The 20,497-nt window shown below is 38.9% G+C and overlaps 2 protein-coding genes and 2 pseudogenes across 3 annotated transcripts; 3 read left to right on the top strand and 1 right to left on the bottom strand.

Annotated features, from left to right (window-relative positions):
- Positions 1 to 2,745: 2,745 nt before the first annotated feature.
- Positions 2,746 to 4,250, top strand: LOC137718014 (epi-neemfruitin B 7-O-acetyltransferse L7AT-like; annotated as a pseudogene).
- A 4,615-nt stretch (positions 4,251 to 8,865) lies between these two features.
- Positions 8,866 to 11,261, top strand: LOC148695396 (uncharacterized; annotated as a pseudogene).
- Positions 11,262 to 11,905: 644 nt separating this feature from the next.
- Positions 11,906 to 15,182, top strand: LOC137718160 (uncharacterized). The gene is made up of 5 exons (XM_068457662.2): positions 11,906 to 13,921; positions 14,168 to 14,320; positions 14,403 to 14,474; positions 14,616 to 14,803; positions 14,899 to 15,182. The coding sequence occupies exons 1-4, from the start codon at positions 12,122 to 12,124 to the stop codon at positions 14,724 to 14,726; spliced, it is 2,136 nt and encodes a 711-aa protein (XP_068313763.2). The 5' UTR covers positions 11,906 to 12,121; the 3' UTR covers positions 14,727 to 14,803; positions 14,899 to 15,182.
- LOC137718161 (uncharacterized) lies at positions 14,891 to 19,129 on the bottom strand. Of its 2 annotated transcripts, none has more exons than XM_088698995.1 (11): positions 18,840 to 19,108; positions 18,389 to 18,446; positions 18,193 to 18,303; positions 17,915 to 18,052; positions 17,742 to 17,811; positions 17,404 to 17,459; positions 17,011 to 17,136; positions 16,648 to 16,787; positions 16,253 to 16,325; positions 16,085 to 16,159; positions 14,891 to 15,124 (listed from the first exon to the last, which is right to left on the bottom strand). In XM_088698995.1, the coding sequence occupies exons 1-11, from the start codon at positions 19,043 to 19,045 to the stop codon at positions 15,053 to 15,055; spliced, it is 1,125 nt and encodes a 374-aa protein (XP_088555121.1). In that variant the 5' UTR covers positions 19,046 to 19,108; the 3' UTR covers positions 14,891 to 15,052. The 2 variants fall into 2 exon arrangements, with proteins under 2 accessions (XP_088555121.1, XP_068313764.2); XM_068457663.2 differs by lacking the exon at positions 14,891 to 15,124 and adding an exon at positions 15,318 to 15,997 and having other exon boundaries at positions 18,840 to 19,129.
- Between the last annotated feature and the right edge of the window lie 1,368 nt (positions 19,130 to 20,497).

The raw sequence follows: 20,497 nt of genomic DNA, 5'->3' as shown, positions 1-20,497 counted from the left end.
GACCCTAACCACTACTGTAGGCAACGGTTTGTAGTCATGCACATGAAACAATAGCATGCATGATGACGACGATGTTAAAGTGTTTATATCATGATTTAAGAGCTATAATATTTATATAGCAAAAATAGAAAGATTAACAAACTAGGTTAAGTGAGTATACGTATCTAGCTAGCGAAGCGTAAAGGGGGAGGATCCTCTCCGGACCCTTCCCTCCGGATCCTCCTTCATCTTCTGTTTTCTCTATACTTTTTCTTCTGCTTCCTCGTCTCCTTCAATTCTTCTTCTTCAAGAATCCTTTCTTCTTCAATTCTGAGTCTTCTTCTTCACCATTTTTGTTTATTTTTCGGAAAACTTTAGAACCACAAGTCGTCGACGATTATTACGATGTTATTAATAACTAGCTCCGGAAAGGTCACGGTGCCAACTCCGGACCGACGCTGACGCTGACTCCGGAGAAGTATCAAGTTGATCGACAATGATTTTATTAAGTAATATATCTAGCTAGCTAAGCAGGTATCAAATTGATCGGCAATGATATTATTAAGTATTATCGTATATATATTAAGTGTTTTACACAACATTATAGTACTAAGAATAAGTAATAACTTATTAGTCGCTGGCTCGATTCTAGCTCAAAGTGTATCTATCATGTTTCTTGATTATGTCAACTCTCATCATTTTAAATATAATTTTTCATGTATATATTTTTAAGGTTGCGAATGGGACATATATTTTTTAGAACATACTTTGTAATGTATTTCAACGATCTAAACATCAGACTTTTTAGTTTACAAAAAATTACTTAAATTCAAAACCGACCGTTCAATTAAATGATAGTCATTTTAATGTTTCTTTACAAAATCATATTTATTCATTTTCTTCACCACAAATAAATATCTTAATAATTTTAAATTTATCTAACTTTTGTACTGAAAATTTATGAATGATGAATTGAAATATAGATGGTTTAAATTCTTCAAAAAAGTTACAAAGTAAGTATCATCTGATCTTTAACCCATATACATATATATATATATATGTATGTATGTATATACACACATAACTAGCTACCTACTTGCTAGTTTAAATTAACATGATATTGTTAGTAAATTGATGGTCATTATCAAGCATGCATATATATGAATGCACGCCTCGGTCTGATAAACATCAGAAAGAGAGAGTATATCTTAGAGAGCTTTAACGAAAAACTCTTGGTACTATTTATTTTAATAAAAAAAACCATATTTTTACTCTAAAAAGTCAATCCTAGTACTATGTACTTACAACACATTTTTGTTATTTTCTTTAGAACTCAAAGTTTTCAAGTCATTTTCATTAGTTTTCTTATATTAAAACTAGAGTGGGCCGCTAGATGCCTAGTTAGAAAAAAGATAATGTTAGGGAGATCAAAATTTTAAATTAAATTTGCAATGCTCTACTTTTGGATCGGTTTTGGATATTCTCCAAGATTTACATGGGGAGGATCTCAAGGAAACCGTGAGGGTGGCCGGAGATGAAGAGGACTTCGCTGGAGTTATGAAGCTGAGGGTGGCGTCTGGTGTGGAAGTGCGAATGCATTGTGGTGATGGGAATGGGTGTTTAGACGTGGGACCCTCTTAATTATTTTAATTTGAGTAATGTTATTCATACTATATTTTTATATCACATTTCTATACCACCTTAGGTAGCATCTGATGTGGACAGTCAAATTATTTGAAAATTTTGCACAATCCAAGGAAATGAATGAGAAAGACTCATATACTACAATCATCATTTAATTAACTAGTTTTTCTTAATTATTAGTTTATTAAATGATGAACTAAATTTAAAAATATGATTAATTCAAATAATGTGGTTGTCTATATCAAATGTCATATAAAGTAATATGAAAATGTGGTACAAAAACATGGTATAAATAGCATTTCTGTTTTAATTTTTCTGTTACAAAAAAAAAAAAAATCTTAATTTTTTAACTTTTTAATTAATTTATCAATCCAATTGGATGAGTGAGTGGGCATGTTGTTTGCCACATCAGCAATTAACAGCTAAATTGCCAAAATATTTAACAGATGTCTAACATTGCAATGAATTAATAAGTTAAGGTATGACATTGCAACGAATTAATAAGTTAAGGTATGAGATTATGGTACAACTCATAATTAAGATAGTTTTATGTAAATTGATATGATATTGTTAATAAATTGATGGTCATTATCATGATATTGTTAGCTACCTACTTGCTAGCTTAAATTAACATGATATTGTTAGTAAATTGATGATCATTATCAAGCATGCATGTATATGAATGCACGCTTCGGTCTGATAAACATCAGAAAGAGAGAGTATATTAAAACTAGAGTGGGTCGCTGAATACCTAGCTAGAAAGGGTAATGTTAGGAAGATCAAAATTTTAAATCAAATTTGTAAATCAAATGATGTGTCACTAATAAAAAATAAGCATATTAATCAACTTTTAAGTAATAATCGAATTATTAACAATCATATTATTTAGTTTGCAAATTTGGTTTAAAAAATTTGATCTTCCTAGTATTATGGGCTAGAAAATGACCAATGCATATATAGGCATCCCTAATATGACAAACAAAGCTGGAGTCGGACCTCATGCGGAAAGATGCCTTCTGATATATATATATAAAGAGCCCTAGTAGAGAAAATCCTAAAAGAGGATCCAAACGGAATCATCTATCACCTACCTAGCTAATTGAGATAATCGAGCTAATCAAGATGTCGACGTCCATGCAAGTCAAGATAATTTACAATGAGTGCATCAAGCCCTCTTCCCTAACACCCCAACACCTGAGAATCCACAAGCTTTCCCTCTTGGACCAGTTGGTTCCCTCCACCTATGTACCCATGATCCTCTTCTATCTCCCCTCCTCCATTCACCATATTAATATTAATATTACTATTCCAATGAGGTCACAACTGCTAAAGCAATCCCTCTCAGAAACCTTGACTCACTTTCACCCACTTGCCGGCAGAATTAAAGACAGTCTTTCTATTGATTGCAATGACGAGGGGGCTCGTTACATAGAGGCCGAGGTTGACTCCAATCTCTCCCAGTTTCTCAACCATCCTGATCTCTCCTTCCTCAGTCAGTTCCTTCCCGGTGAGTTTATTAGTTGGCAAGAACCCGAAGCAACTCCCGGAGCTCATGTAGCTATGATGCAAGTCACCAACTTTGCATGCGGCGGTTTCGTTCTAGGCGCCTTTGTTTCACATATGGTTGTTGATGGAGCGGCATTGAGCGCCTTCCTCAAAGCTTGGGCGGCCGCAACATTTCTCTACATAGCAACTCCTAGTACTCCTCATCTTTATTCCAAGGGTAATTTTGATGCACCATCTTTGTTTCCCCAAAATGATGCATACCCAAGAGAAGCCACTATGATGGCTTTGTTCTCCCACTTCCTGAAAGTGGGCAACTGTGTTACAAGGAGAATTGTATTTGATGCCCCAGCCCTGGCTACACTCAAGAAAAAAGCAGCCAGCTCAACGGTGCCAAATCCAACGCGCGTGGAGGTTGTCACGACACTCCTCTGGAAACACATTATGGCTGCCTTAAGGCTAAATCTAAAATTGTCCAGAACCAGAGGCCAACTCTGATGACACACATAGTGAATTTGCGTCGAAGAGCTGTGCCACCATTTTCCGAATACACTATGGGAAATTTTGTGTTCATGGCTACCGTGTTGTCACAATGCAGGAGTAATACTGAAGATGATGATCAAAATGAGGACAACTTAGATTATGTTGATGATAATCGTGATCGTGAGTTGGGTAGATTGGCGAGGCTTGTGAGGGAAGCTGTAAGCAAACTTGATGGTGATTTTGTACAAAGCCTACAAAGAGATGGGACTAGAGGGCTCATCAAATTCTGTGAGCCTCTCAAGGAGATGGGAGAGACTGTGTCTCGTGCAGGCGCAGATGCAACTGATGGACAGGGCCCGGATTATATAGGATTTAACAGCCGGTGCAACCTTGGTCTTTATGAAGCTGATTTTGGGTGGGGAAAGCCTGTGTGGGTGGCGTCTGGTGGGGCAAAAAGGGGTGCAGAAGACGCTCCGTACATGAATATGGTGATTTTAATGGATACAAGGTCGGGAGATGGAGTTGAAGCCTGGGTTTATCTGGATGAGCAAGACATGGCTATATTAGAGGGTGATCCTCACTTCCTTGCTTTTGTTTCTTTAAACCCTAGTCCTCTTTCTATTACCATTAAAATACCATAGGGCAGGTTGTAGGCACAAGGCAACTCTGTTTCTCATCCGGGTCCCTGACATTAATTCGTGAAATAAAGATCCATCAAATCTATACCATTTATGTACGTACTAAACAAACCAACATAAATGCGTTTGTACCACTGATTTATTTAACTCCAGTCAGTTGAAAGTATCTCTCTCGTACCAACACCGACTCGTACACAGGAGCCGGACCTTCCTTCAGCTTAATAGGACATTATGGCTTTGGCTATTTAACGTGCTATAACTTAAGGTTTTGTTTGGCAGCTAAAACTGTACTAATTATTTCAGTCAGATAAGATAAATAGTCATCGGATAATATTGAGTAATTAGTTGGACACTTGGTGCAATATCGGACTAAGACCATATTATTTATACTATGTTTGATATACAGCATTTATTGAATACAGTTTCAGCCATATACATATGAATTTAAGTAGAATTCCAAAAAAATTACAAAAATTTATGGAAAAATCCAACTTTTAGAGTCCTTGTAAAATCCACACACAGATCAACTAAAAACAAAAATCTCAAAAATAAATATTTTTAACGGTTGGAGCCTAGATCGTCTTCCTCGTTTTCGTCCTTCTTGTCGAAGCCTAGAAATCAACCATAATCAGGGAAAGTCAAGCTCCATTCCTCGGCTTCGTCCTTCTCGGCAAAGCCCAAATGCAAATTGTTATCCCTCCCCTCGTCAGAGCCCAGATCGGAAGAATTTGAATCATTGTCTTCCTTCTTCAACCCATGGAAAGTTCGATTAAAATTGTTCTTGTCAGATATCAAAGGTGAATGGAGGAGGTGGGAGGTGTGTGTGTAAAGGAGCAGGAAAGAACAAAGACAGAAAAAGAAGAAGACGATGGAGATGAACCTACTATCCCACCGGACTATTATACATAGTTTTAGACACGATAAATAACCGATTATGAGGGGTATAAAATAAGTGGGCCCTGATTAATAGTCCAGTGCTTATTTCATACGAAACTCACCAAACACCTACTTCGTATTATTAATACTATCCGGTGGTACTATACAATGTGCCAAATGAGGCCTAAGGGTAAAATAAATTAAGGTGTGCGGAAGGAGAGAGCAAGGGTTGGCACTTAGCTGCACCAGTTTTGAGGTGTGAGCAGTGGTGGAGCTAGCATGGGGTCATTGGTTGTTATTGACCCCAATAACTTTAAAAACCTCATATATATTTGTCTGTATATTGTATTTGACCCTTACATATAGCTAAGGTAAACTAAATTACAACCTCATCCTCTTACTTCTTCTATTTTCTTCTATCATATTTGTCTTCCTTTTCTCTCTCCTTGTATGAAATACTTTAGTTGAAAAGCCTTGGCATTCTTCAACATTACTCTACAATATCCTACATTCACCCTCGACAAGCCTCTACAAATAATATTAATTGTCGACATACGTTGGCATAAACTTTCAGCATATGTTGACAAGAATTGGTAAGTGTCTATTAGGTGTTCAACGAAATGGCCCAATAAAACTTTTTGGTTGATATTATGACTCCATTATTTGAAAATCATGACTACGCCACTAGGTGTGAGATTATATATACCAATACGGACATTTTTATAGTATATATTTGTCTCCCTAGCCCCCAAGTCCTAGTCTTTTATAGCTAGCTACAACAACGTCCAATACTGAACTTGAACACTGAAGGAGTTAGTTCATTCGAACGCTCAAGGTCAAAACTAATTTACTTAGAACAAGACCCCCAACTCCTGGCATTTGCTTTCCTTCCCTAGATCCAGTCCAAGTTTAGCTAGCTGCTTTCGACTCGACTAATATTTTATTAAACCATTGTCCACTGTCAAATTGCAAACTTGAATATTCGAGCTTCCTTGGGCCTTGGTAATGGCACTATTTCGCTCCTGTTATTAATCTTATTCCTATTCGGGTAAGAATTTCGCAAGGAAAAATCCTTGGCTTGAGCACACAACTCCCCGAGGAGTTGGCACTTTGGTTGGCTATCGGGCTCTCACTTGCTTATCGGGCTACAAGAAGAGGACAGAGTTAGTTCTGAAAAAGTGCCTTTGTTGGGCCTTAGGTGTAGGCCATGAGGCTCGCAATCAAAACTAACTAAGTGTTGACGCGTGCCACTGCCATCTCTGTATGGCAGATGTAGAATGAGTGTATTTAAGCCGATTACTTACGCCCCAAGTTATTCTGACTTCTTATCATCAAAGGATTGTCGTGGATAGGTTAAGTCCACATTAAGTTCTTTTATATGCCTTGAGATCAAAGACTTTTGTTTATCTTGTATGCTTTAAAGGGTAGGGGTTCAAATCTGATCAAGGCATCAGTTTCATCTACTTTTACGATAATAAAAGTACTAAGTGAAACATATCTAAGAATTAGTAGAACTTTGGATCATCAAGAGACCGAAAATGACTTGTATAGATATTGAGAGATACATTATAACACCAGATCTATTAATGGAAACGCAAAAACAAAGAGAGTCGAGCAAGGTTAAAACGTCTTGCAATCTCTTCTCTTTGCAGTTACAAAGGGTTGAGTAATAAAGAGGGACGAGGGGTAAACGAGTTTACACAAGAGAATCGATACTACAACATTTAGGGATGGTAGCAGGGCATTTAGATAGACAAAATATGTCTTTCTACAAGAAATCTAAGGCTAAAAGGGTGCAGAATCTGGACAAAGCGCAACTTTCTGAGTATTTGCTTGACTGAGAAACAAGTTGTATGTTTGTTTGTTTGATTGCTTGAGTGTCCTTGTCTTTGGACCTTTTTCCTCCTTTTATAGACGAATTAACCCAACTGTGTTGTTTCTATTCTTGCCCGAAAGTAGCTGAAGGGTAGTGAATCATCATCATTTTTACATGTTCTGCCATCCAAAAGTACTTTTGGCTCGGGAGTAGGTGGATTTCCATCGGTTGTCACTTTTCATGTAAGCACCTAGCCTTTGCATTAATGTGGTGGGGGGGGCATCATTTTGTTTTGAGATGGATGTCTTGAGCTTGACTCTAGGCTTTGGGCAAACCTTCTTTATTAAGCTCATTTTGGCTTCCTTCCCTTGAAGCCCAAAGTTTAAATATTAACCCAAACAATTCCTATTTCCTACGTTTATCTCAAAAACCAGAGAAATATATTACAATTTACACAACAAAAGAGTCTACAAAAGGTGGAGGGAGGTGGTGCTGGCTGGTTCGGAGGAAATGATGCTCGTGAACCCCCCACGGACATTGTTGGAGCAGAGAAACCCTAGCCGCTGCTGGTGGTAGGTAAGCTAGGAAACGAGTCCCAACTCTCAAAGGTGAGATGGAGGTTAACGATCCGTTTAAGCTTCCAAGTTTAAAAGCAAAACAGTTTTATAGCTCCAATCAGAATCAGGTGGTTCTAACGACTAAGATAGAGTAAATAGAAAATCTAAAAAGGTTACATGGAAACTCTAAGGTTTATGTGGGATACTCCATCATATTCCGCAACACATTTCTTGAGTTAGAGAAATTTTTGTGACCGGAACACAATGATACATCACGTGTTTTTATACAAGTGGTGAGAAATTTTTTTTATGTACATCGATGCTTTTTTTACACTAAGGTTAAGTCGCTCAATAAACATTTTAAAATTGTATCAAATTTACCATCCACGAGATTTAAACCTAAAACCTTTCACTTTCAAGTGAAAAAAGAATATCACTAAATCGTAGTACTAGTACTAACCAGTGGTGAAGCCACATGAGAGCGAGGAGTGGCGGCGGCTACTCCCCTCCTCGGAAAAACAAGATTGGAGCGCTGGTTTTGCCCCTCCCCTCGCCGGAAAATCCACTGGTTCTACTGTTGCTCTTCGTCCTGGTCTGTTTAGATCTGCTCTGCTCGCAGCAAAGCTTTCAATTTTTTTTTAAACAACCAAGCCAAAACGACGTCGTTTTGAACCTGGTAATAAAAAATTAAAAAAAAATCTGAAACGACACCGTTTCGATTAGTTGGAAAATAAATAAATATATATGGGGAGGACCGCGTGTCCCCCATTCCATTCATCTCTCAACCTCTCAACCTCGCGTGTCCCTCATTCTGTTTTCAACCCCCAATCAGAACAGCAAAAGGTGGAGCCTTGCTCCCCAATTCGAAGCAGAAAACGGAACGAAAATTAGGCAACTCTCCACTCCAGCCGCCAGCTTCCAACCTTCAAAGTCACTCTTTAGGTAAATTTTTTAATTCCTAAATTTATAATCCCTAACCCTAATTAATTGTTTAAAACGAATTTTGTTTAATTGGTATAAAATCATATGGTAATGCACTTAATGCACTAATATGATTATTGGCTATTGGTTATTAATATGATTCTATGATTATTGATATGAAATTATGAAATTATTTTTTAGGGTAAAAATTAAAATTTGAATTCTCGATTATTGATTAATTAATTGAATTGTTACATAATGTATTATGTATACAATTATTCATATGATTAGTTGAATTGAATTTTTATTTATCGAATAATTTATATGCTTATTGGTATTGATCAATTGAATTGTTGGTTGGATTAGTTAGTATGCATACTATAGTATAGTCTACTCTAGGATTAAGAGTCTAAGAATTTTTTTTTTCTTTCCATTTTAAAGTTACATAATGGAACGATACTATAATAAATAATGCTTAAATCCTCCTTCAAACATTTCGGGTAGTCATTCTCCTTCAAATATTCCGAGTAGTCCTCCTCCTCCTCCTCCTTCAAATTTTCCAAGAAGTCCTCCTTCGAATATTCCAAGTAGGTCACAACAAAGTAAGGCCACTGAGTTGGATGGGATATTGGCTAATCTTCCTGTAAACCCTGCACATAGACGTTGAATGCTTGATTATCTCCCTAATTATCGTGAAGCAATTCGTAGATACTATCTCCAAAATGATCCTTGTCAACCTAGAGACCACATAATGCCAAGAAAAGTTAGCGACAAACGATGTTTTATCATTGGTTGGTTTGATAAGTTTAAGTGGTTGGAGTATAGTATATCAAAAGATGCTGTATTTTGTCATTATTGATATCTTTTCAAATGTGATTTTGATCAAATGGGTAGCACTGGAAGTGATGTCTTCACTGAGAAAGGGTTTACAAATTGGAAAAAATGACCCAAAAATCTTCAAGTCCATGAGGGGGGGTGTTGGAAGTCTTCGTAATAAAGTTGTACAACAAGCTAGGGATTTGATGACACAAAAACAACACATTGAAACATTTGTGATTAAGCAAACCGATGAAGCTCGCAATAATTATTATACTTTATTGAATGCCTCACTTGAGTGCACAAGATGGTTGTTGGGACAAGGTTTGCCCTTTCGTGGCCATGATGAATCATTGAAGTCAAGCAATAAGGGTAATTATTTGGAGCTTATGCAATTTCTTTCCAAGCATAATGAACAAGTTAGGAAGGTTGTGTATGAGAATGCTCCCAAGAATCTTAAGTATACTTCTTCCGATATTCAAAAAATCTTGTTTGTGCTTGTGTCATTGAAACTATAAATGCAATCACTAAAGATATGGAATGTGCCTTTTTTTCTCCTTTGGTTGATGGAGCACATGATTCTTCAACTAAAGAGCAAATGGCGGTGGTATTGCGTTATGTGAACAAAAAAGGATAAGCAATTGACTAGTAGCTCGCTTGAAGAGGCCATTGAAAGATTGTTTGTTACAACAAATTTGAGTATGTTCAAGTTACGAGGACAAGGCTATGATAGAGCTAGTAATATGAGAGGTGAGTTAAATGGTCTTAAAACAAAGATTTTGAACAAATACCCTCAAGCATTTTATATTCATTGTTTTGCACACCAACTCAAACTAGCTCTTGTATTCGTGGCAAAGGAAAATGAAGATGCTGCCAATTTCTTCATCAATGCTAGTAGTTTGGTGAATCCTATTGGATCATCGTGTAAGCATCGTGATGCATTTAGAGAGAAACAATAAGAACAAATTCAGAAAGCTCTTGATCTTGGTAATCTTGAAACAGGTAAAGGGTTAAATCAAGAAGGTAGTCTCATGCGTTTATGTGATACACGTTGGAACTCGCATTATGGTACTATAGTTAGTATTATTGTTATGTTTGAAGCCGTGGCGGAGGTGGTTAAGTGGATTAAAAGTGATCACAACCAAGATAATCTCGGTGAAGCAACTAGGTTATTCAAAGACATACAAACTTTTGATTTTGCATTTCACCTTTTCTTGATGAGACTTATATTGGGAATTACAAATGAGTTATCACATATATTGTAAAAGAAAGATCGAGATATTGTGAATGCGATGGCGTTAGTGGAAGTATGCAAGCAAAGACTACAATCCTTGAGAGATGATGACTTTCGGGATTTGTTTCATGATGTAGAAATGTTTTGTGAGGAGCATGATATTATCATTCCTAACATGGAGGATTTGCATTTCGTACCTGGAAAATCAAGGCGTAAAGCTCCAAAAATCACAAACTTTCATTACTATCGTGTGGACCTCTATTTTCAAGTCCTTGATATGCAACTAAATGAATTGAATGAGCGCTTCAATGAGGTAAACACCGAGTTGCTTCTTTGTATGGATGCTTGAGTTCGGTGAATAATTTTGCATCTTTTGACAAAGCAAAAATTGTTCGTTACTTTATCCTCAAGATTTTGATCATATGGATCTCATGAATCTTCCAATTCAACTTGACAATTACATTCATGATATGAAGATGCATAGTGAGTTTTCATCATTGAGAGAACTTAGTGATCTTGCAAAAGAGTTAGTGAAGACTGGGAGGTGTGAAAGTTATATGTTAGTGTATAAACTTCTTACATTGGCTTTGGTGTTACCGGTTGCAACTGCTTCGGTAGAGAGAGCTTTTTCAACTATGAAGATTGTGAAAACACCATTGCGTAACAAAATGGGAGATCAATGGTTAAGTGATAGTTTGATTGTTTACATTGAGATAGATATATTTACTTGTATTGATAATAAACATATTATGCGACGTTTTCATGACATGAAACCTCACCGACAACAATTGTAATTTGTTTGTATTGATTAATTATGGAAGACATTACTGTATAAAAAATTTAGTTGTTGCTATTTTTCTTTAACCTTGCACTCTTTTAAGTTCACCCCTCCCCTCGAGAAAACCTGGCTTCGCCACTGGTACTAACTGACTAATTTTTAAGTTATTAATTTTTTAACACAAATATTTCACCATTCGTATAATAACACTAACACTATGTTTGAATGAAGAAATTTTAAATTACTAAGGAATTTTAAAAGGACGGAAATTGAAATGATGAGATTTTATTTTATAGAATTTGTGAATTTTTTTGTTTGCTTAACATAAAGGAACAATGGAATTGAATATGGAATTGTTATTTTTAAGTTGTCAATCATAGGATTTGGAAATAATGCATATTTACATGGAATTTAAACTTGGAAATTGGAGGTCCCAAATTCCAATTTTTTTTCCCATGCTGAAATTATAATTTTTTATATTTATAAATCCAAGCAAAAAATTTCGTGCATATCAATTTCTAAATTATGATGTTTATCCAAATTCCAATTTTATTTCTCTCGTACAAAAACATAACATCCCTATTTCATCCCACTGAAAATTCTCCCCTCTGTTGGCGTTTCCCTCCGCTAAAACTATCGCCACCCGAAACAAAACAAACCGATAAAATACTCAATAGAATACCATTAACCATACCCAATTGAGTAATTCAGTTGGCTGGGGTTTGTCGCCGCTTAACAGCCATCCCTAACTGCAACACCACAACTTCTTTGGTGGAGGAGGAGGAGGAGGAGGAGCCGCCGTTTGAGGAGGTAGATGCTCAACTCAGCTCTCTCACTAGCCAAATTGAGCCAATCAAATTCAAAGGAAGTGTAAAGATGATGCTTCTGCCAGTGCCAGGTTCGACTTGCTTCCCTTCCATTCAATTGGCTTCTCCGACACTCATCCGCCACCACCACCATGTCTGGCCTCTGTCTGCCACCGCAGCCGCTGCCGTTACCAATTCATCCGAACCCCATCTGCCCCCAATTCCATCTTCCTCAACTACGAATCATTTAACCTCAACCTCGAGACGACGCCGCTTTGGGGACGACCAAGCTGCCGCTTCCCCCTATGACTTTGGCCCCCTCCTCACCTTCCTCGCCAACTCATTGTCATCCGATGATGATTCCGCCTCCTCCTCTTCCTCCTCCTCCTCCTCCTCCTCCTCTCCAACCTCACTCGACCCGTCCGAGTTCCAGCTGGCCCAGTCCTACCGCGCTGTCCCTGCCCCACTCTGGCACTCCCTCCTCAAGTCCCTCTGCGCCTCCCACTCCTCTTCCGACATTGGACTTGCCTACGCCGTCGTTTCGTGGCTCCAAAAGCACAACCTCTGCTTCTCCTACGAACTCCTCTACTCCATCCTCATCCACGCCCTCGGCCGCTCCGAGAAGCTCTACGAGGCTTTCTTGCTCTCCCAGCGCCAATCCCTCACTCCCCTCACCTACAATGCTCTCATCGGCGCCTGTGCTCGCAACGGGGACCTCGAGAAGGCCCTCCATTTGATGTCCCGCATGCGCCAGGACGGTTACCGCTCCGACTTCGTCAACTACAGCTTGATCATTCAGTCCCTCACCCGCTCCAATAAGATTGATTCCCCAATCATGTTCAAGCTCTACAGGGAGATTGAGTCCGAGAGCATTGAGATTGATGGCCAGCTCTTCAACGACATCATTGCTGGTTTCGCTAAGGCCGGCGAGGCCTCCCAGGCTGTGCACCTTCTGGCCATGGTCCAGGCCACTGGCTTGAGCCCCAAAACTGCCACTCTGGTTGCTGTCATCTCAGCCTTGGGGAATTCCGGCAGGGTAGTTGAAGCTGAAGCTATCTTTGAGGAAATGAGAGAAGGAGGATTGCAACCCAGGACTAGGGCTTACAATGCCCTCCTCAAAGGCTATGTGAAGGCAGGCCAACTGAAAGATGCCGAATCCATTGTGTCCCAGATGGAGAAGAGCGGTATTTCTCCTGATGAGCACACTTACAGCCTGCTCATTGATGCCTACGCGAATGCAGGTAGGTGGGAAAGCGCAAGAATTGTGTTGAAAGAGATGGAAGCTAGCAATGTGCAGCCTAATTCCTATGTTTTCAGCAGGATTTTAGCCAGCTACCGTGATAGAGGGGAGTGGCAAAAGTCGTTCCAAGTTTTGAGGGAGATGAAGAGCAGTGGAGTAAGACCCGATAGGCATTTTTACAATGTCATGATTGACACTTTTGGAAAGTCCAACTGTCTTGATCATGCTATGGCTACCTTTGAAAGGATGCTATCTGAGGGAATCCACCCGGACACCGTCACCTGGAATACACTTATAGATTGTCATTGCAAGTCAGGCCACCATGTAAGGGCGGAGGAGTTGTTTGAGGAAATGCAGCAAAGTGGGTGCGCCCCTTGCGCCACCACCTATAACATCATGATCAATTCCTTTGGGGAGCAGCAAAGATGGGATGAGGTGAAAGGCTTGTTGGGGAAGATGCAGTCTCAGGGTTTACTGCCTAACATAGTTACCTATACCACATTAGTTGACATTTATGGAAAGTCGGGGAGATTTACTGATGCAATAGAGTGTTTGGAGGTTATGAAGTCTGCAGGCATGAAGCCATCCCCGACGATGTACAATGCCCTAATTAATGCCTATGCACAAAGAGTAAGTTGTCTTCCTTACTCTAATGTTAATGTGTGTGTGTGTGTGTGTGTGTGTGTGTGTTTATTTACTTCTATTCCAATGCTGAAGCTTTTAGATAGATATCAACCAGAAAGCTATTCTTCTTACTTCAGACTACCAGTTTTGTCTTTCTGTTTGAATCCCTGATAGTGAATTGGATAGAGTCTTATCGTGAGTGTGAGGGTTGAGCATCCATTTGATTTGATCTTCCATTTGAATCTTTGACAGGGTTTGTCGGAGCAAGCACTGAACGCATTTAGGGTAATGAGAGCAGATGGATTAAAACCCAGTCCCTTGGCTCTCAATTCGTTAATCAACGCATTTGGTGAAGATAGAAGGGATACTGAGGCCTTTTCTGTGTTGCAGTACATGAAGGAAAATGTGAGTTATTTCTAATGTTGTGACAGTCACTGTTACTGCACGGATTGGTACAAAAATTGATCTTGTTTCCTTATAACTGCAGGACCTGAAACCAGATGTAGTTACGTATACTACACTTATGAAAACCCTTATCCGTGTTGATAAATTTTGTAAGGTATGAATTTCGTATAATATTAGCATATATGTGTATGCACACATATGTGTATGTACACGTGCACACGCACACACACACACACACATACCCATATTCATATATTTGATTTTGAATGTATAAATTGCATGATTTTGGTTTCAGGTTCCAGCAGTGTATGAAGAAATGATTATGTCTGGCTGCACTCCAGATAGGAAAGCTAGGGCAATGTTACGGTCTGCGCTGAAATACATGAAACAGACACTCAGATCCTAAATGACATGATTTGAGTCATACAGCCACAGTTAAATGTGTTCACCTATTATTTTGGTCTGGTCAGGTCTGATACTAAGGTTAGGCCAAACCCGTTTATTTTTATGATGGTCATAATTTTGTGGAATTAAGTTTCACACATGCCAGCATCTTCGACAGTCTGATGATTTTGCAGGAATGATGATTCGCACTGGCCATCGTGCAAGAGTATCCAATATCAAGGGCAATCGTGTTCCGGAGTTTCGGAACGATGACACTGAGCACACCCTAGTGACAAACACAGGAACAACTGAAGAAATACACCCCCTTTACCATTACCATTACCTCACTCAAATTTTAGGTTGTAACTGTTTTCCATAAGCACGGCTGCACCAGATAAAATGTGATTCATTGCTTGTATCCTGTAAAAATTTGTCCGATTATTTTTCATCATAAAGTAGAATGTAATTATAAAACTAAGTTGCATGTGTTTTTGTTAATTTATCAAAAGGAAGTATGCAAACAAATATGGCGACGTCAACTCTTGAATATTCAAGGCATGAACAAGAACAACGATTAAGTTGCTCAGAGATTCGAGTAAAATGCGAGTATAAATTCAATCCAAGCAAATAGATGATCACTTAAATTAAAAGAATATTATGAGTTTGAAAATTGTTCCCATCGTGTGTACTTGTACAGAATAAAAAATTCAACTTAAAGTACATCTTTTCTAAAAAATTTGGCATACACCCACCCCCTATATATTTCTTATTTTTGCTTCTCCTTTTTCCCATGACAACTAGGAACGTGAAATCAAAAAATTCACTTCAAATTATGGACCTAAACTTCTTGCTGCTCATGGTGTTTCACAATTGGTATTGAAAATCAATGGAGAAGTGGAGGAAATGTCCGGAACAACACGTCGGTCAATACAGTGCAGCACGAAGCCTCTAACACGGAGTCGTTTCTCAATATCAGATTGCAATAGCAGAAACAATTGGTCTAGCACACTTGCTTTTTGAAATTCTGGAACAGAACATGAACATTAACAGAACAGACGATAACAAGAAGAGCCTGAAATATGTTCTTATCTCCTGCATTCCTAGTTCAAGCACCTCCATCTTCTTTCCGTATCTACTACTCCTCTCGACTAAGTACCCTTCAAGATACTCATCTATGGATACCCACTTGTCTAATAAGGTGGGCACAGAAGACTTTGAATAATTTTCACCAAGCTGCTCTGGCCCCAATTTAAAAATTGTGAAAAATGCAGCAGACCATTCATTGAGAACTCTCTGAAAGCAAAAAGATTTATACTGTTTTCATTGACTGACCCTTCTATATTTGCAGAAACTTAAATGATGACCAAAAAACTGACATACATTGAAGGTACCCAATTCTGTGGGATTGAACATTTTGAAGCAATCTCTTGATGAGGCTGCTCCATCTCGATATATCTGAGTCACAATGAAAAAGGATGCAGATTTGTCTGGGTCAGGTTGCTTTAAGATCAGAACTTTGAGGGGAAAATGAGGGATAACTTGACAAACCTCAAAGGTGAAAGCCATTGGCACCTTTACAATGTCGAACATAAAATCAGTTGCTGTCCCATGTGCCAGGTACCTAGAAATAAAACTTGATGAAAAACCATTTTAAAGAGTAAGCATCGAAACCTACGAATTTGGCTCATGATTCGAGGAGAAATGTTAGCTCTTTTTTTTTTTTGGGAGGGGTAGAAGAGGGGGGGGGGGGGGGTGTGGGGGGGAGTGGTAAAGGTTAATGAGTCAAATAAACCACTTAAAATTTCAGTCGCAGCAGAGCTTAGCCTTGCAGTCCAGCTACCACCGCAAAAGGTGGTTATGTGGTTATAAGAATAGAGTCTGATCTTAAAATTTCAGGTAACAATCAACTGAACATTATAATAATGACTGTTAGTAATACTAACCCAACAGAACCTCCACCAGACCCAACCATGCAACGCTTTTGGAAATGCAGTTGGTTGAGTTCTTCAAGCAATGACTTCATCTGGTGGGAGGAAACTCCATCTGGGGTTGTGTTCTTATGGTCATACGGCATAAATAGAGCCTGAACAAACCAGAAGCTATATAAGAAATGTATCATATGCAGAGTACACAAACCCTAAGTTGAAAAGATTCAAAAATTGAGGATCACTTTGACACTTCAATGGTAATTGGAAAAGGAACATAAAATTGTATAAAGTGGCAAACCATAGTATTACATTAATCATTAACTTCAAAAATGGTAGATGACTTCGGAGTCAACATGAGGGAATACTAATTGAACCTACCTCCATCCCAGAGTGTATATTAATCCATATGTGTGGATCAAATGACATGGAAACTTTCCGCATTATCTGAGTTTCAGGCTCGCTGAAAGGAGCAGTTCCAGGATTTTCCTCATATGGATCATAATCCTGGTATAGAAAAACAAAATAAAAGCAAAAGAATAGTCTTAAGCACAAAATAGAACCAGAAATGGAATGACAGTTGAATATTGAAGTTAAGGAGACGAAGCAGGAAACAATACGTGAAGCTCATCAGCTAATGGTGGGTTATATATTAAGTGTAGTGCTATATAATCTTAAAGAACATCCACCTAAAGAAGACATCTTAATCAATTCAATACACTTAAATGATGAAATAAACAAGCAACATGATAAATGCAGTATTGTATGATTAACCTTCTCTTTTTTTCCCCAATCCACGCTCCAATTACGGTTGGGATCAACTCCCCTCCCTGTCCAATATGCAAATTAAGCATTCAACAATCTTTATAAGAAGTGATACATAAATCAAGGATTCATGCACATAAACAGACATAAAATCTTGAAGAATTACCACACACACGGGGGGCATTTTACAGTTACCATGCTATCCGTGGAAAAATCTCTTATTAGTGTTCTTTCATATAATAGGGGAGCATTTGATTGACAGAGAATTCTATTTATAATGGTGTCTGTGTGTCTCTCTGTGCATGTGTGCATATATATTTTAGATCCCAGAAAATCAATTGCTTTACCATTTCTCCTCTCACAGAGATCCCCTGCTTCAACAAGTCTACGGCCATTTAAGTTTTCCATTGGAACCACCTGACATAAAATAAGATATCAGAACTCAAAAAATACCAAACTTGTTAAAGTATCTCTCTCCAAAGAAATAGCTAAGAACTGCAGCACATTACAAAAATGTTACCTTTATCAAGAGCTTGTCAAGGGTACTGTCTAAGGAGGCTGGGTCCAGGTTGGGTAGAACCTGTTCTTTACTCAAGATTGATAGGATTCGTAATGCAAGCTCGGATGTAATAAGCTCCCTTCCATGCTGCCCAAAACTCTGGAAGACAAGGAATCATCTGTCAAAAACACCAGCCATTACCAATCTGAGATTATCTATGACCGTAAACAGCCAGCCCGCTATGCAAAATATAGTCAGAACGAATCCAGCGTATAATAATACATGAAAAAAAAACTTACAAGAAGGATCCGTAACTTTGGCTGGTCATCAGTCTCTTGCCTTCTCCGGCAATAGGTAACTATTGCGATCTCAGCAGAGTAGCCCTTGTTTCGAGATTTAACTGTATCCAACTGCCATTAACATCAAAGTATTAGAATATGAATTATGAAATGAATTTCAGAAAAATGATAAGACTCTCAAGCAGAGGAAACCTACAGTGAGCTCGTCTGGGTGCCGAAAGACGAGAGCTTTAATTTCTTCCATCAAATCCCCACTGCAGACAAATAAAAAAGGAAAACTTGGATTGTTATACATTTATTGTAGATGATGTTTTCGGGGTTAAATTAAATTGGCTGAGGAATTCATAACAAGTTCACATGATCAAAGTAAGGCAAATAATTGAAAGGTGAGGGAGGGAATAGCCAAGGTTCCCTACAACTTGTGACCAACCTAACCAACCATAGAGTCAGAAAACAAGAAATTACAGAAAGCAACAGAAAACCCATCTCAAGATTTAAACAAAAATACATGAATCAACCAGTAACTGCCATTCGGCACAATTCCGCAGAAGGCAGATGAGATTAATCAGTCAAAATACATGATTAGTACAAAAAGATTGGAATAAAGTAAAGAAATAAAACAAATTGAGATAGAAAGTAGAGGTGACCTGGAATGATAGAGATCGCGGTTGATGGGGGTGAGAGAAGAAGGATTGGTGATGTTATTAGTATTGCCATGGACGACCAAGAAAGCTTGCAACCACGCAAAGAAGCAGAGAGTGATGGATAAAGGACAGGAGAGAGGAAGGAGATGAGCCATGGCTTTGGCAGTCATCGGAGGAACAAGGAGATGAGCCATGGTTTGGGTTTTCATTATTCCATTATTTATTATATTCTCTCTTTTCTTTGGAGCTGTGGTTGGTCAATGGTTCAATGGTCATGGTGGTAAAATGGCATCAAAATGGCATAAGAAGAAAACAAAAGAAACAAGGGAAAGACAAGGGTTGTATTGTCTTTTGGTCTTTTGATTATTATTCCACTTTCCACGTTCGACGGTCTTGATGATATTGATACCTCCGCAGCGCTGCACTTTATTACATTACATTTTAAACAGCTTTAACGAAATGTTTTCAGTACTATTTATTTTAACGAAAAATTATATTTTAGCATTAAATCAAGCTGGGATTTTGTCAATCCACTCTAGCCCACAAACTTGCATGGCACCCAACCCAAGCTAAGCTAGTTTCTAGGCCAGTTCAAACTTTACTGACCAAGGAACCGGCCTATTTGCCTGGCGCGTGGCTTTCATGCGGCCGTGGGCTCGAGTACCCAACAGCCATTCAAAGGAGGGGCCTGCGGCGCAGGCGCATTCACATCCCACCCCGGGTAGGCAACATGGCCCACTATCTACTGTTAGATTTCCAATGGTAAAAGAAAATTGAATTTCACTTTTGATCTGGACCGTCCGATCACAGATCAACGGTCCACGTTTTTCCCTCAAAATTAAAAAAATAAATAAATAAAAAGGCCCAACGGTCAGAATTATGACCGTTGGCCACGTGGCATGTAACATTCCACATCGCCCAGGGGAGTGGATCATGTAAGCCTTATATGTATATTATCATCTCTACCTAGCATGAGGCCTTTTGGGAGCTCACTGAATTCGGGTTCCATGGAAACTCCGAAGTTAAGCAAGTAGGGGCGAGAGTAATCCCAGGATGGGTGACCCACTGGGAAGTTCTCGTGTGAGTTCCTAGAAACAAAAACGTGAGGGCGTGGTCAGGGCCCAAAGCGGATAATATAGTGCTACGGTGGAGTCGAGCCGGGGATGTAGTGGGGGCCCGGGCCGGGATGTGGCAATTTGGTATCAGAGCCAATCCCTGGGCGGAAGTGTGCTGACAAGGACGTCGAGCCCCTAAGGGCGGTGGATTGTAACATCCCACATCGCCCAGAGAAGTGGATCATATAAGCCTTATATATATTCTCATCTCTACCTAACACGAGGCCTTTTGGGAGCTCACTGGCTTCGGGTTCCATGGGAACTCTGAAGTTAAGCGAGTAGGGGCGAGGGCAATCCCAGGATGGGTGACCCACTGGGAAGTTCTCGTCTGAGTTCCCAAAAACAAAATAGTGAGGGCGTGATCAGGGCCCAAATAGGACAATATCGTGCTACGGTGGTGTTGAGCTCAGGCCGTGATGTGACATGGCAGCTTATAGGCTGTTGGATTTGAATATTTTTCAAATCCAACGATCCAGATTAATTAACTAAATTAAAATTTATTAAAAATCATGAAAAAATATAGAGACTTTGTATAATTTCGTATTT

This window comes from Pyrus communis, chromosome 8 (assembly GCF_041283825.1).
Source record: "Pyrus communis isolate YQ-2024b chromosome 8, ASM4128382v1, whole genome shotgun sequence".
NCBI lineage: Eukaryota > Viridiplantae > Streptophyta > Magnoliopsida > Rosales > Rosaceae > Pyrus > Pyrus communis.
The sequence above is the reverse complement of the archived record's forward strand: the minus strand, read 5'-3'. Positions and strand labels throughout refer to the sequence as shown.

Bases quoted from the DNA above. Each gene is read 5' to 3' on its own strand.
- LOC137718160 (XM_068457662.2), top strand. From the start codon at position 12,122: ATGATGCTTCTGCCAGTGCCAGGTTCGACTTGCTTCCCTTCCATTCAA. The intron at 14,321-14,402 runs GTGAGTTATTTC...TTATAACTGCAG, and splicing joins TGCAGTACATGAAGGAAAAT to GACCTGAAACCAGATGTAGT. The intron at 14,475-14,615 runs GTATGAATTTCG...TTTTGGTTTCAG, and splicing joins GTGTTGATAAATTTTGTAAG to GTTCCAGCAGTGTATGAAGA.
- LOC137718161 (XM_068457663.2), bottom strand. From the start codon at position 19,045: ATGAAAACCCAAACCATGGCTCATCTCCTTGTTCCTCCGATGACTGCC. The intron at 17,812-17,914 runs GTAACATTTTTG...ATTTTATGTCAG, and splicing joins TTGACAAGCTCTTGATAAAG to GTGGTTCCAATGGAAAACTT. The intron at 16,326-16,647 runs GTTAGTATTACT...TTTTATTTCTAG, and splicing joins TCTGGTGGAGGTTCTGTTGG to GTACCTGGCACATGGGACAG.